Source organism: Teleopsis dalmanni, chromosome 1, assembly GCF_002237135.1.
Source record: "Teleopsis dalmanni isolate 2A chromosome 1, ASM223713v2, whole genome shotgun sequence".
NCBI classification, from domain to species: Eukaryota; Metazoa; Arthropoda; class Insecta; order Diptera; family Diopsidae; genus Teleopsis; species Teleopsis dalmanni.
Genome location: NC_051846.1, coordinates 55,085,497 through 55,103,195, shown reverse-complemented (window position 1 = coordinate 55,103,195; position 17,699 = coordinate 55,085,497). Strand labels below are relative to the sequence as shown.

Sequence of the window (17,699 nt, the reverse complement as noted above, 5' to 3'; positions counted from 1 at the left end):
CAAAAATTTAATAAAATATTAAATATATGTGAATAGATATTTTTATCGAAATGAATATGTATATATGTAGACTTGTTATAGCGACATATACACTCAACGGAATTCAAACACCTGCTTCTTCTTCAATTTATTACAAAACAAAGTTTGAAGTAATTTTTTTAAAAATAAAGTTCAACGAGTATTATTTAGAATTAATCAAAAAAATTGGTAGTTAATATTATAAATCATAAGATGAACTATATCATATACCTATACATGTATTTGTAAAACAAAGAAATATTAAAAAGTTTTATCAAACAATTTAAATCCTATAGTGAAAGAAGATGAGACATCCATATAGTACGTAGAAAACTGGATCTGACGACATATTCATATTGAGACTAACCTCTTAATTTAGCTATCGCTTCAAAAATTATTTATTTAGAATTGAATGGATCAACAACTTTTTGGAACGTAACTCAGAAACACGAATTTTAATTCATTTATTTAAAATTTAATTGTTACTAAGAGTAACACAAAATATCCATCCATTGGAATTCATAAAGATGAGTTCTAATCCATTCATTGCTTATGACCCATTTTAGATCCAAACCCACTTGAACTTAATTTTTACTCTTTACTAATATTACAAAAATACTCACTTTTTGAAATTCAGAAAGACGAGTTCTAATCCATTTATTGCTTATGATCCGTCTTACCTCCTACGCCCACTTGAACTTAATTTTTACTCTTTAAATATATTACAAAAATACCCATCAGTAGAAAATAAAATTAACGATTACTATATATGTTGTGTATATATTTTTTATTGTTGATTAAATAGTAGTGATATAAATATTAATTAAAGTTATTGTTACATTAACAATTTAATATTTAGAAATTTATTTTAGTTCATTTCTATTCAATTTTGTTGTTTTAATTAATTTTTAAAGTCCTTCTCTTTGAGACCATTCCAACCATGATCCAGGATAGCTTTTAGAGCTTAAAATAGAAAAAAAAAATGAAATGTCATTATAAACATAAATATATTTGAATTTCAAAATTTTATGTTTAATGTTTAAATTCTAAATTAATTATTAAAATATATATTAACTAATTATTATATTATAATATTATTTTTATATTCTTCATGATCATTATATTATTTTTATATTCCTCATTATATAATTAAATTTGAAATGATTTTATTTTAAATTTATACTTTATTATCTTTCATATTTTTTTTTATATTCGAATATAACATACACATATGAATAAATTATTCATTTATTATAATTCCAGAAAATTCATAAATAACTTAACTAGAAATATTTAATTGTTTCATGTATTAATTATGAAAGATATAAAAGATATTATTATATAGATATAGATAGATATAGATGTAGATATAAAGCTGCGTGTAAAAATTTGAATTCGGTTAAATAAGTGATCTACGAGTTCATCAAAAAACTTTTAGTAGGCAATTCCTTATAACAATATTAGTATTAAACAATATAGTGAAAAAGAATTTCATATAAATTTATATTTGAGAAGATAAGAGAGATAAACTGCATACCATGTGCTTGGAAAGTGTCCGGCACTTATGCTCATGCGGAAAAAACACCTAGAGCGGTATTTCATGGATCATATGTTAAGGATTCAAGACTAGGAAATATAGGCTCTGTACTGTCTTTCATTAAAGAAATCGGATTTGGAGAAACACTCTAATCCGACTAAAGGGAACAATAGATTTTTTAAGGGAATATTCCTGATAACATAAAAGTTTATTTTATATAATCATAAAGTACACATATGTATTTAAAATTTTCTTAAGTTCTTAAACTTAGCTTATAAACATAAAAATTGAGAAGTGATATATTCATTTCTTATCACTTATTAATAATATTTCCCAATACTAAAATATGCTTAATACTTACTTAATATAACCGAGATCTGTAGCAATAGCAGTAGCATTCGCTGCACGTCGACCAGACTGACATGTGAATATAATTACAGCGTCCATTGCTGGTTTTTCTCGTCCATAAGTTTCCAAAAAACTGGCATCACCTCCAGTTAAAGCTTCCTGTAATTCAGGCACTAATAAAAAAAAATTGACATTTCTTTAAAATTAAATCATTAATTGATGATATATTTTTCTGAAGTATAAATTGTATACTATACATAATTAGTTTTTAATTTATTCAAAAAGAAAACCTTATTAATTTTAGTTGAAAATAAATAAATAATCATTAATATATATTAAAAATTTTTATAATATAAGCAATTAACAATAATTATTTCACAACAGATTTAACCTACTGTAGGGTACAGGTCATAAAATTTTCGATGATTAAGTCATTCTCCCCTTGTTTACTTGAATTCATCTGACTTAATCTTGTTTCTTCTTAATGATCGCATATTTGTTGTGTTTAATAGCTTTGCTTGAGGTTTTATAAAAGTATATAAAATTATAAAAGTTTTAAAAATAAAACTAAGAACAAAGCTTCTAATTTTTTTTGCATAGTCACGGTTAAAAGAACTTTTAAACAATTTACTAAGCGTGTGTAAAACCAGTTGGTCAATACCGGCTTTGTTGATATGTATTTATATATATAATATATAATATTATTCTTTTTTAAATAAAAAAACATTTAATGTTTATTTTCAAAAATATAAGTTCTACTCTAGATTGAAAATCATAACATGAAATATGTAAGACTTAATTCTATTTATTCTCTCTATTCTATTTTCTCAGTTATTTTGTGATCCTAAATGTCACATGATGCCTTGACAGTTAGGGACCATGGTGTTAGATAATATGTCGATTGTGTTTAATCTTTGGTGTTTAGATTAAATTAAATATCACTGCTTTGTTTTATTTTATGTACCTATATGGTCTTATTATTTATATTTCTACGGCTTATGTGATGTCAGTATGTGCTTATGCGTTAAGTTATATATGTGTATATGTATGGTATATATGGTAAAAGTTACTTATTGTGTGACTAAGTTCATTTATTACTTTTATTTGATCTAATTACGGTCTTTCACCATTTTTTCACTTGACCATCGTTCAATTAAGATAGTAATGTTATTGAACTAAAAGTCAAAATAAATAATCTTCTTCGCTTTCTCAAAATGTTTCTATCGATATCCTAATTGTCTATATTATCTTAACTTAAAACAATACGGTCTGATAGTCAACTCCAATCTTGTGTTATCTCTGGTTTTTGGCTTATATTATGTTTCTCAAGAAGTGATGAAATTTGAAGTTGGATTATAGTAACAATCAGTATATTATCCCAAACATATTTCATCGACTTGTTTGGTGTTTGGCTGACCGACCAGAGCCTGGTCCCGGGTCCGGCGTTCAGTTATAGTTTTCTCACCGTAAACTGAATAAATTTTTCGGTATGCTTATAATAAACATATTATGCAGATATAACAAATCGGGTTGTTATCTTCGAAAAAAATGTGTTAAGAAGAATAATTATATATAATGCATTTAAGGCTAAGGAAATGTAAACGTGAACAGAAATTAAAGAATTATAGCGTTCCATTATTATTAAAAACTAAAATGAATAATCATATGAAAAGAGTTTTGAGATATTGTGATTCAGAACCATCGAAAACATTCTGAAGGAAAGAAAGAAGATATAGAGTGAAGAAGTAAAACCGCACTGTTAGCTATAGTACTAAAATGAACGTATTAATATGATTTTGTAACATTGCGAAAACAATATTAATAGTACATAATAATAGCCATTTTACTTAATGATATTTATCGTGATAGTGGTTCTAAAGAGCAGAAATAATCTGTTTTTCAAATTCTTTGTCAATGCACACCATTAAGTCTAGAAATTTTTTGGGCACTTATGATCCTTATAAAGTTCTTTCTGACTTGTGTATAAACAACACTGATCTGTAGTATTAAAATAGACATTATTGGAGCTGAAATATGTTTTGGTGCACAAGACCGCCACTCCAACCATAATCAAATTGGCAATTAAAAACTGTTGAGTAAATGTTATAGTATTAAAAACTAAAGTAAGTCAATGTATGCATCATATAGGATATATGCTCATATTTTTCAATAGCAGAAGTAGAATACGTACTTGTACAGACGAATTTTTTACACACAGCTCCAATAATAAACTAATATCGATTAATGAAAGTAGTACATGAAAGAAGTACACACACATACACGCAAAAGTATCTACTGTGTATAATATTGATTAAAACAAAGTCTCTTAATATTTAATTAATTTAATTAATTATTTTGAACCACATAAAAAATATTATTTCTTCTATTCATTAGCAACAGTTGATAACCGCCATATTAAACCACTTATATAGAACATCTGTTTTCTAAAGTAATAGCATTTTAAATACTTGACAAAAAAATTAGACAATTTTATTAAATATATTTTTTCAATAAACAATTTAGGAAAATAAAAAAAATTTCCATTATATTGTATTGTATTGTTAAATTAATAATAATTTAATATAATTTAGTTAAGCATTCTACTTACATGGTATGTTAATGCTTCCTGGAATAGAACCGGTATTCGCAATCTCATCTCTGTTTCGTACATCAATTAAATATTTCTCTGGATGATTTGGAATGTCTTTAACTTCCTCATAAGTTGCCATTTTTAATTTCCACTAAAAAATAAACTATTCACTTGAGCGGTGTATTAGTAACTAAACTTAGCCAAACAAACTGAAATCAGTTTCTGTAAAAGTTCTATCGATAGATACACTATGTCTACACCAATGAACACGTAAGAATACAAATATAAATGTGATTAACCAAACTAAACAGCTGAACACTTGAAAAGAGAAATCACTGAGCTTGTCTTACCTAATTATAATAACAAATATAATAAATATTTTTCCATTACAAATATTAAAACAAATCATTTCAGTCAGATAAACTTTTAAAAAAATAGTTAGCATAGAAGATTTTTGGTACGCTACATTGGTTTATTATTTAATATTTTATTTTAATTTGTTTTTATGAAGCTCTGTATTGAGTTGCATTTAATCGTTTACACTTTGTTGTGTTAATATAAAGGATTAAAATAAAATTTCATTTAGAAAACTACATTTTATTTTCTTTTTAATTACATATTGAAAAGCACATAAATAGTACATATTACATACATGTACATAAATACATCAAACAGAGTAGTTATCAAAGACAACATGTATTTAGTTTAAAGTTTTCCATTTTACATTATAGACCGTTTAACAACCATTGTACATTAAAATTCTGAACATATAAAAAACTATAAATAATATAATTATATAAATAATATAATTATATAATAAATATATATATAAATAATATAAAAATGGCATGGTTTTTTATAAATGATTTTGGATATGTTATTATTATTATTATTATTTAAATAGGCTATTTGTGCACCCCGACCTAAAAGATCTATTGTGCGCCTATAGGCCCAACTAGGACAATTTTAGACTATTTATAAATCTTATAATTGCAGTGGGCTTAATTTTACCTATTTGATTTGGGACCAGGATCCCGCTACTAATCGAGTCTACGTCTTGCCACCGCTGGGCAGTTGCATAGAACATGTTCTGATGTTTCCTTCTCCTCATGACAGAGTCGACAAGAATCACTTTCTACCGCACTTATAATCTTCATGTGGTAATTAAGTCTACAGTGTCCTGTAAGTTTTATTAAACAAAAATTTTTTATTTGGATATGTTTCAAACAAAATTATCAAATCTGGGGTTCAATGAAAATTCACATTGCCTCCACAAAAAATCACTTTATTGTATGGCATTTTCTTTAGAAATGCGATATGTCCACACTGTTTTAAAAATGACAAAGATGTGACACAAGTCATCAAATCTGATCGTTACAGTCATGAGAACGAAATAGGGACCAGCAGAAGAAGATGGCGACCAAGAAAACGATTGAAAGACAGTGTATAGCAGAATTTAGAAGAAATGAACATAAGAAATTGAAAAACAAAAGCAAGAAACAGAAGAGAATGGAAGGATGTTTTTAAACAGGCTTACGCCCTACTTAGAATGTATAGTCACGGATGATGATGATCGTTACAGCCATATGATCACAATTATGATATGGTACTGTTAGCAAAGACAGAAGGCAAACAAATTAAAAGAAGGCTGCGTACTGTGAGATTTAGTTATAAATATGGAGAAATCACTACTTATGATATTTCCAAGACACGCAAAACGACAAAAAACTTTTACATAGGTAATAAAAACTAAAAATTACTTTGGAATAGGTGGATGCATAAAAATAGTAGATGCAGTATACATGTAACAAAAAAAAATGCCAAATAAGAGTTCAATAGGACTTTGAAGCATGTAATGTCAAACAAATATGTAGCAGTTTCCATCAAGTATAAAGAATATGAATCGTCGATAAGGTGATCTCTAACTTATGCGATACAAGTGTGGCGAAAAAATTGATTATGCAGAAAATCTGTTATAGTTTTATAACAAAAAGTTTTAAATAACTTTCCAGCTATCCATAAACATGCGTAGCTTTATGATTCCCATAGGTACTAGTCAGCTAACAGTACATACATAAGTGCCTTCAAGACGCATATTGATTTATCAACTGCACTCTGAAATTGTCTAAAAAAAACTGCTATAATTTATATCATACTGGGCTCTTATTTAATCTTAAGTGGGCGTTGGTACTCTAATATTGGTTGCCACACTAATCTGACTACAATGAAGCAAGTCTTACAGCAAATAGTCTTATTCTTTTAAAATTGTACTGAAATGTTGACCGAAATTAAAGGAACCCTTTATATGGGTGATGTAACAAGTTAAAGACTTTGGCAGATAAGGGTATTAGAAAAAATCAAAGAAAAACAACGGCAATGTTTATAGAGAAAGTAAGAAGCAACCTCACAAGAATTGTATTCAGTACATTAAACTAGGCAAAAAAAAAATAATTTTTATTAGTATAACTAGTAGATGACCCGGCGAACTCTGTTCCGCCTTAAAGGCAATAAATAAGCAGTTTTTTTTTAATTGGAAAAAATACAAAAAAAAAAAAATACCTACATTAATCATTCATAATTTATTTGTGTATTTTAGTACACATCGCAAATTATCTATTTGTTGACCTCTGTTGTTCGCTCGACCTTCAGTCCTTAAATTTGCAGTATTTCGTATTCTTCTTGCATTACGGCTTTGTCGGGAAAGATTCGATCGTCTTGGTCGCGGCATTATTAAAAAACTAAAAACTCAAATTTTCAACCATACCATACATTATAATTGTTAATTATTTATTTTGTTGAGTTTGCAACAACCAGGTAGTTTTATTGATTAAAAACGATATTTATTGCAACACAAACTTATATTGATCTAATACAACTTTTAAAAACACATTAACTAAGATATATTTCTATCTGTTAAATTTTAATAAAATATTTTAATAAAGTATTAGTATTGCTGTTAAGCTAGACTTACTTTGTATAGGGACAAAGAAGCTTTATTAAATTTTAGAGGAATTTTTAGAATAACATAGCATAGCTTCTTTGTAAAAGCACCAGAATGGTCGCTTTACATATAGTAAGTAAAAAATATGCATTACAAAATGTCTCTACAAAAAGAGTAGCTTTGAAAAGAAATAAAGAATTAGCAAACCCAAAAAGTTAAACTTTCAATTCGTTGAACTTGTGTTTCCAAAAATAAAGCTGTAGTTTATAAGCTCGTTCTAATTTAAAGCACGGCAAGTGCTTTGGTTGGTGTCACTAATTAAATAAAAAATAAATGACAATAAAACCTGGAACTTGAGCATTGAACGTTTGTGCAGCCTTGGCTTTTTGTGGATAAACACGATTGGTCATCGCTTCTAATTTGACAGGCACGAGTTCTAAGCCTGGCACTTGCAGTCCAAACAAATTATATACGGACTATAAACTAATTAAATAAAAATTCGATTATTCCAAAGACCACTGATGAAGAGTACTTGGCAATACTCGAAACAGCGTTGTATGGTCAGCCAAACTTCAATAAAATTAAAAATAAATTTTTGTGTTTGTCCTTTATTTCTTTCTTTGCTATTCGAAAATTCCTAAAAATATTTTCTATCAAAAATTTGATAATTTCAAAACCTACTTTGTCGTGAACGGGATAAACAGGTATCCTATGTCCTTCTCCTGGCCTTAAACTACCTCCCTGCCAATTTTCAGCTAAATCGGTTCAGCCTATATCCTTCTCCTGGCCTTAAACTACCTCCCTGCCAATTTTCAGCTAAATCGGTTCAGCCGTTCTTGAGTTATAAGTGGTGTAACAAAAACACATCTTTCTTTTATATATATAGAAGATATTAAAAACAGGAGAAGAGCTTCTGAAACTTTATTATATGTCCGAAGCATTTTCGATTTTGACGAAGTAAAATACATGTTGAATGACTGGAATTGGGTAACACTTTAGAAATAGCAGCAGAAAAGGGGTATGAAGAGAGCAGAATACAAAAGAAGGGTATATCAAAGAAGCCTTCTGTTGTATTAAAAGAAAATAATCGAGTGCAACATTCAATGCTTCCTATGTATTTCATAAAATAATGCAATTTTAAAAATATATTCTTGCTTGAATATACATATGTATGTGAATTACCTGAAACTATTTTATATGAAATATAAATTAAATTAAACCCCAAACAGATGATTATATCAGTTATTACCGTAAGATTGAAGACAAAGTAGATTTTAAATGTGATTAATTTATAATATATATAATAGAAACAACTACTAACTAAAATAAATTATTATAAGATAAAACGGAATGCAATCAGAATATACTAAAATAAATAATTATTTAATATAGTAATTAAAAATTATATTTGTTTGTATAAAAGTTTTATTTATTTTTATTTTTATAGGTATATACAGAACTTCGATATAAGCATAGTGGATGAGGCTACACAATGTACGGAACCGCTAAGCTTGTTACCTTTTACATTCGGAATTAGTCAACCAATTTTAGTGGGTGTGTTCAACTACTTTCAGCTACTCGCCGAAACGAGTAATAAATAAGCAATATTATTATATTTTAATATATTTACAACAGGTGCTTTCGGCAGATCGCAAGTGTGGCAAAAAACAGCAAGTTGTTGGCTTATAAGGCCTAAGCGAGACATTGGCATCACTGTTGCCGTCTGTCAAATATTATGTTTTGGCAAATAGCAAATCTTACACATGTGCATAAAAATGTAATTTGTATAAAAATAAATAATTAATATAGAATTGAATTATTAAATTTGTGAAAATTTTTCATTTTATTTGCATTTTTGTTTACAAACTTCTGACATATGATTGGAATATTCGTTGAGATTTCTAATGAACGTTCGCAATAGTTCACATGTTGCGTTGGTAATCCTTTATTCTTTACTGGCTAACGTACTTGGCCACTTAAGAACTAGGTGCTTAGACAGAGAAAGTAGTGTTGTTGTTTTGCGTATATTTAAGCAACTATAGGCCTAATATAACATCACACACAAATGTTTTTGGTTATGATTTTATTTAAATGCTACAATGCTGAAATATGGAAGAGCATTGTTTATCCGTGTTGAAAACTCTGTCGATTCATCGTATGCATCCAGATATATGCTTGTACCCAAATTAGTACTTCTACTGAATAAACCATATAATATGCTAAGCTTATTTTATATTCTGCGACAATAAATGCTTTTTTTGATTTATTTTGAATAGCATTAGTTTAATTTGGGACTTATGAGCTCAAATCTGAAAATCTTTTTTTTCCAAGACATCTAAGTCTTTGACAATAATGGATTAAAATGTAAAAACTAAGATCTTATATGGTTAAGAGATTTTAATTATAAGAGATACAAGCTTCATGTATTCATTAATATACAACAAATAAATAGATAAACATTTTTGCTCTAGATATTATTCCCCAAATTCGACTTCGTTCCGGCCAAAAAGAGGGATTCTTCATATAACTTTTAAGAAAGTTCTTTTTTTTATAGTTTGATTTTAAAAATTAACCGTCTTCGAGAAGGAAGGAGAAGGATGTCTGCGGTAAAAATATTTTTCTATTGATTCGTAACAAGTTAAGTGATGACTCGAAATTCGAATCGTTTTAAATAAAAAATTTTTTTTATTAGCAATTTGTTGTAAGTAGAAAACTTAGTTAATTCAGTAAATTTCTATATATAATTTAATATAGTTAAGACTAAAATTGAAACATATGGCTGGGCTATATGTATATGTAAATATTTGGGCTTGCTTTGCATCTAATCACACTTGACCAGTTTTGGTTTATATTTCCCGAGATATGTATGTACACATGTACATTAAAGTCGTTAAGGTAAACATTGCTTCCCATTAACTTTCTGCTAAAAAGCTGGTCACCTTAGATCATCAAACTTTAGTGTTAAGAATATTCTTATAGTAAGTACAAGTACATGAAAGCTAAAATTAACAATTATGTTTTAAATTGCTTTATATAGTAGGACTTATAAAATGTTTGTGGAAATTTAATTTTTTTATTCATTTAATAAATCATTCATCCATTAACAATAAATTTGTTTTTGCATATGATGAAGAGGAACTTTGAACAATTTTACAATTTACTCTTTATTCAGCATCACCGCTTCAAATTGACTCAATTTAACTACATAAAAGGTTTGCTCTCATTTGAAACTGCTCTCACTGCATAAAAATAAGCTCTTTTAATATATACTGATTTCGATTATTTAGTTTTACATATGTATGTATATAGTTGAAGTATTATTATTAAATAAAGTCACAAATTTAAGTTACAAATGTATATTATGCGTACTATTATGCGTATTTGTGCCGAAATATACAATTGGACTTCTTTGAACTCTACGGTACAGCATATAAACTTATATATGTATATAAATAAGTATATACATATATAAGTGTGTATGTATGCGCATAAATATGCATTCAGTTTATAGACATGGCTATGCATTATCATTTAAACAATTTTTATTAGTTTCTACGATTATTTAAAAAACTCATAAAAATAATTTAAGATAATACAATTATATATGAATGTACATATGTACATTTTTATGTGTTAAAGGTATTTTCTTTTTGTGCTAAATAAATTTGAAATACATAAAAGCAAATACCGGCCGGCATTTTTATTCTTTTTCCCAAAGAGTACTCGCTCTCTCATTTTGAAACTGTTGATTTGAGTGATTTTGTGAAATAATTTCTACACTCTTCTAGATGCTTTTGCTAGAATTTTTTTCAGCGCAAATTTGCGTATAAAAGCAGAGCAAACGTCGGCAAGAAAACAGTTTCAAGTATAAAGCAGATTGTGAAAGTTTGTTTGAAGCAAGTTCTATCTGAAATAACCAAAGAATTAAAATGTCGCTAATATTGAGCATGTTAGATGATTTGGATCATGAGATGCATAATCCATTCTATGATTTTGGTATTGGATTACATCCTCATCATGTTCAACATCAGCCGCGTCGTCACCATGATGCGATTGCTGCACACGCCATGCCATTAGGCGTCTACAATCGTCCTTTGGTACGTCGTAATATGCAACAAAATGGCGGACCAGTATCGACTATCGGCAAAGATGGTTTCCAAGTTTGCATGGATGTGGCTCAATTCAAACCGAGCGAATTAAACGTTAAAGTTGTCGACAAGCATATCATTGTTGAAGGCAAGCATGAAGAACGTGCGGATAATCATGGTTATATTTCGCGTCATTTCGTGCGTCGTTATTCTTTACCCAAAGGGTATGATTCCGACAAAGTGGTTTCAACTTTATCATCTGATGGTGTTCTAACAGTTAGTGTACCAAAACCACAGTTGGAGGATAAATCCAAAGAACGTGTAGTTCATATACAACAAACTGGACCAGCACATTTAAATGTCAAGTCGAATTCTGAGGAAAAGGATGATGCTGCCGCTAATGCTGCTAATGGTGCAGAGAAGAAATAAATGAACTAATTCAAATTAATTACATTTTTCATCCCACTATGCACCAATACATTTTAATTTTAAAATTTAATCACATTTAACTTTTATCAATTAAAGCTACTAGACGGTCAAAGTTCCTGTTGTACAGAAACCTCGACTAAGTGTTGGTAGCTACATCATACAGTATTCTCAAGAAAGGCATTAGTAGATGTATAAGCACTTAAAAAAAATAAAATAAAATTGAAAATATAAAATATTGTTTAATTTTAACTTGAATACTTTAAAGTTTTGGGCATTGAAAATTTTTAAAGCGATGTAGAAAGTACTTTCCCCTTTGTATAACAACATTGTAGGGACATGCGTTGTACAGAGATGAATAAAAATATGACGAGGACTATTGAATGATGGGTTCAAACTAGTAATTAAGTGGAATACATTTTACCGTGCTACAGTGAAAAAAAATTTTACGTATATGAAAATGAAAAAAGGTTGCGATTGTTAGATGACAATAGAATAGTATGTATTTGGCACTGTTGTAATTCAACAAAAACAGTTCTCCATGTCCTACGAAAGTCCAACGTATGAAAAACTTAAAGGCGTCTACAGCTTTTTGTGAGGGAGATATGTAAAGTTGCATCCACACCAATGCTAACGCTTGTGAACGAACGAACTTTTGCAGGTACGATTACCTACGAATGTTCGTTCGTTCACAAGAATACTCCTTGGTGTGGATGCACCATAAGAAATCATTTTTGGATATTGAGAGAAATTGCATTGATTAGTTATGAGTAGATTGTGCTCTAATTTTACACACAAAATAATCTTGCTTTTAAAGATGAAAATTCAGTCCTATATATTCACCTAATTCTAAATGTTCCCACTAGGAAATATGGTTGAAAATAATGCTGACAGTGATGAGTTTTATCTAATACCACGAACAAATAATATACAGATTGCGAATGCAGAACAAAAAAATGACCCTATGATTTCATAGCAGCCAGCTTGAAAAGCCAGGTGGCACCTAAGAGCTTTGGATTTTAGAACAATTAAGGCATACACAAACTGCGTATAACACAATGATCTTAAGTGTTCGAAACATACAAAAGAGCTGTTGAATATACGTTTAAGGGGATGTGTGATATAGTATAGAAATGGTTGCTATATTTTCTATTCATATTAGTGATTGTTGGGTGCTTGTGTTTTTTATATGGCAACGATTTTCTGTTGTGCGTTCTTATGCTTCCAGAGTTTTGTTATATAGAGACGAAAGAGCAATCAGTGTGAATTGCAATTTGTTTTTGTATTTACAAATTTTTTTTTCTGGATAATGAGGAAATAGAGAGAAATAATAATAATACATTAAATACTCATGAAATTGCGCAGCATTTCTTTGAAATTGGTGGTTTTCCTAAAATTGCGGCTTGTATTGAAGTTACAATGATTACATTGATGCCCCAACGGAAAATGAGGCTCACTTTGTTACCAGAGATGACAAACATGCCTTAAATGCAATGTGGTTCTGACCGTAGCTATTACGCTATAAATTCTTCTTGGCCTGGAAGCGTGCATGACTCGCTGCTGTTTAATAATTTCGTGTTTGATTTTCGTCCATTTCATGGCGCAGTACAACTTGGTGATAGTGCTTACCCATTGAAGGATTGACTTATACCTCGTTTGGTGAATAATACAACTATTCCAAGATAGCAAAGATATAACTGGGCACATAAAACCACAAGAACGGTAGAAATAAAAAGTAACAAGTTTTTTTTTATGCAGAAATACTTAAAGAGAGAAATTTCCTTTCCTTAACCATTTACGCCTAAAGCATTAAATTGCTGCAAGTTAGTTATTTTAATTTGCTGCATACTACAATGCCCCAACTTGATGCGTCCCCAAAGATTTGGGAGCGCTCGGTACAACCAACTGGCGACAGCAAACAACTAATCGGGCTAACTGACGGAGGCTACTCAACGCGGCTAAGGACGATTCACGTCTGTAATGGCTAAATAAGAAAGTAAGTAATTTTTATAAGCTTTATTTGATTAGTATTAATTTCTAACGTAAGATTCATGACTTTTATAAATTTAACACTTTATTTTATTAATTTATTTAAATTAATTAAATATTTATTTGCCTAATTTGAATACAATATTTTAAATTAACTGTACTATGTTATTATATATTAATAAACTATAAACTATTTATAAATTAAAAATAAAATAACTTAGATTTTATACTTATTTATTACACTGTTATTACATTGTTATTACGCCCAATATTCTTATATTGCTTTATACTTATATTTAAAAATAAAATAAAAAATAATAATAATGAAAAAGAAAAATAACTTAGATTATATACTTATATAATACACTTTATATTTATAAATTGTTATTACGAACAATATTCTTATATTGCTTTATATTTATATTTATATTTATATTTATATTTATATTTATATTTATATTATATTTATATTTATATTTATATTTATATTTATATTTATATTTATATTTATATTTATATTATATTTATATTTATATTTATATTTATATTTATATTTATATTTATATTTATATTTATATTTATATTTATATTTATATTTTATATGGGCTAGAATATGGTTGAGTAAAGGAGGTGTGAAATGGGAAGGTATTGTTTGTGAACAGTTATTCATGGTACTTACTGTTTTCGTACGTTGATCGAAACCTAACTCTATTGGGTGCTTCGCGGCATATATCATTCCAGTTATAATTTGCATTATGGTTTTCTTTGCGTCAAGTTTGTGTTGATGAAAACCTTGGAGGTTCCATTTGAGTGCTGTTCTTGATGGTTCGCAGGTCTTCAAAGTGTGTGACCAATCCATCGCCACTTGCGTCGACCAATCTGAACTGAAACGGTTTCTTGTTGTGTACCACTTTATTTCTTATTCTTTCAGGTCATTTTATACCAAGTATTCTACGCATTTATTATGAAAGGTTGAATTTTTAACTCAATGCGGTTAGAACCTTACCATGTTTCACAGCTATAGAAGAATACAAATTTTATATTTGATTCGAAGATGGAGTTTCGTTTTACGAGATATTTGGTTCGATTTTCATATGTTCCTCAGCATATTGAAGGTAGAATTTGCTTTGTGGACCACTTCTAGCTGTAAGTACACTCCCCAGATACATAAAGTTTTACACGCACTCTAAGTTTTCTTCGTCAACTTAAGCACCAGCGATTTCCTATTGATCCCAAATTTATTGATATTCGTTTCCAAATCACTCAATATATGAGTTGTTAAGTATCCATCATCTGCGTATTTAGTATCTTCCAGCTGTACAAACTGTGTTCACTGTATTCCACAGCTTCCGTTTATTAAAGCACGCATAGTTTCATCTAGGCTACAAAAAACATCTCTGTCGCACTCCAGTATGGACTTGAAATGGTTCTGACAGTAGACAGTAGAGAATGCGACATATAAAATTGTTGTACACGGCTTTGACTATATTGATTATTTTTGGAGATAAACCTCTGCGCGATAGAGTTCATAGCTGTAGCTGTTCATAATACTATTTACGAATCTATTATCAAATAAATGCTAGTGATTGAGAATAAATACTCGCCAACATGGCAAATATATTAATGAAATCTATAGAACGGGTCTCAATATATAAACGAATAACGATTTTTTTTTAAATCAAGAGAAAAAAAATTTAATTTAAGAGGGCTTGTTAGTTTTCGATACGCATATATATTTTTATGTAATCTGGTTAAAAATCCTATAGTTAAAACTCTATATTTGTTCCATACAATTTAAACTAAAGCAATAAATGTTATATATATTATATAATAAAAGAAAATTGTAGAGCACTTTTCCAGATATGACCAAATAACACTTTTGGCGTGAGCTTTAAGTTAAGGAAACCATTTTGAAATATATAAGTTAAGATCTATCGAAGTAAGCATGCTGGTCTCATATAGAGCGTAGAGTGTTCTGACTATGTTTCGTTACTTCGTTCTGGAGAACGAGCTTCCTCAGTAATGAGAGTATATTAAAGAAGGAATGTTGATCGAGTATCATACAATTTTGACAAGCAAAAACACGTACATTTCATCAATCCAATTTTTAAAATATTAAGAACTAAATAAAATTTGTTAAAAAACTTGCAAAATAAGATTGTAAAGTTATAAATGTTTAATAAAAAATTGCATTTTAAATATCAAAGAAATACTAAGAATTAAAACAACAAAGATTTGTTGAGAATTTTAATTATAAAAATTATTATAAATTAAAAAAAAAAATTGGGTTTTCTTCCATTAATGTAAAAAAACCTATGTAGTATAATTGTACGCCTAAATTAATTAAGTTATTAAATTTATTCAAAATATTATTGAACTCAAAATACCAATAAAAATTAATTTATATATTTAAATATATAGTCTTGTTGATTAAAAGTTAAGTAAAAGTTAACGACAAAAGCGTTATATATACCATTCATTCAGTTATTTCAGTAAATTTTTCTAAAGTACATTTTTCTAAAATGTGTTATACATTAAGACCGAAAAGTTTTCGGAAATTCTCATTTAAAATTCGCGCGCTGTATATTTTTCGATATTTTAAGTTTATGTAGTTTGGCAGCACTGTCCTTAATTACTATGCCAAAAATGAGCGCGATCTGTCAGACAGTTCGTTTACGGCAGCTGTTGAAACCAGTTCACCTCAGTAGGGCGTTGCGAAAAAAACAATGGAAAAAAATATTGAACAAAGAGTTTGCATCAAATTTTGTGTTTCGAACGAAATTTCGTGTGCAGAATCGTTGCGAATGCTACAAAAGGCTTATGGGGAATCAGTTTTATCGAAAACTCAAGTTTATGAGTGGTACAAAGCCTTCCAGGACGGTCGTACGACCGTCGAAGACATTTCGCAACGCACTACTGAGGTGAACTGGTTTCAACAGCTGCCGTAAACGAACTGTCTGACAGATCGAGCTCATTTTTGGCATAGTAATTAAGGACAGTGCTGCCAAACTACATAAACTTAAAATATCGAAAAATATACAGCGCGCGAATTTTAAATGAGAATTTCCGAAAACTTTTCAGTCTTAATGTATTAACTGAATATAGAAACTTCTTTAAAGTTATTATATTCAATAAATATTCTTTATATGAATTCAAGTAACTTACATTTTATTTTTACTCATTGTCTCCTACAATGATCTTGATTTCCTCAAAGAGTAACTTATAAAAGTTCAAAATTTAGCAGACTGATTTTCAAAGAACATTATTATAAACCGCGATTTAATTATTTCATTTTAAAAATTTTACATTTTTACATTTCTAATAAATTAAAATTTTTACAAAAATGAAAAATAAGTCAAATTAATTTTTTTTTTGTAGATTCTTGTAATTTGATTTACGAAATTATAGGAGATTTTTCCATGAGAGATCAATTAGTAAATATAGTTGATATTGTAGTATCTTCACTATGTGATTATGTACGTATTGAAATAGGTACAATAGATGTTATTTTTCAAATAGAGAATACTGTTAATTCCATTGGAATTGATTAAAAGAAAACAGTCTTAGAGTATTTAATTATAAAGGCTGCAATCGGATGGATGTATATCAAAATCAATTTCATTGTTACATTTACCTTACTTATAACAAGTTAAATATTTTCAGATATTGAAATTAGAGAAAGAGATTGATCAACTAAGTGCTCATTATGGAAAAAGTATAATCGATGATCACAGATTATATCAAAAACGGAAAATGCTGTTA

At 28.6% G+C, this 17,699-nt stretch overlaps 2 protein-coding genes across 4 annotated transcripts; one reads left to right on the top strand and one right to left on the bottom strand.

Annotated features, from left to right (window-relative positions):
- Positions 1-786: 786 nt before the first annotated feature.
- Positions 787-17,244, bottom strand: LOC119668252 (rhodanese domain-containing protein CG4456-like). Of its 3 annotated transcripts, XM_038077702.1 has the most exons (6): positions 17,103-17,244; positions 14,944-15,487; positions 14,617-14,888; positions 4,512-4,644; positions 1,917-2,076; positions 787-981 (listed from the first exon to the last, which is right to left on the bottom strand). In XM_038077702.1, exons 3-6 carry the CDS (start codon positions 14,794-14,796, stop codon positions 927-929), a joined length of 528 nt encoding a protein of 175 aa, XP_037933630.1. In that variant the 5' UTR covers positions 14,797-14,888; positions 14,944-15,487; positions 17,103-17,244; the 3' UTR covers positions 787-926. The 3 variants fall into 3 exon arrangements, with proteins under 3 accessions (XP_037933630.1, XP_037933629.1, XP_037933631.1); XM_038077701.1 differs by having other exon boundaries at positions 14,617-15,366; XM_038077703.1 differs by lacking the exons at positions 14,617-14,888; positions 14,944-15,487.
- Positions 11,282-12,184, top strand: LOC119668250 (heat shock protein 26-like). The gene has a single exon (XM_038077699.1). It carries the CDS (start codon positions 11,364-11,366, stop codon positions 11,949-11,951), a length of 588 nt encoding a protein of 195 aa, XP_037933627.1. The 5' UTR covers positions 11,282-11,363; the 3' UTR covers positions 11,952-12,184.
- Positions 17,245-17,699: the final 455 nt, after the last annotated feature.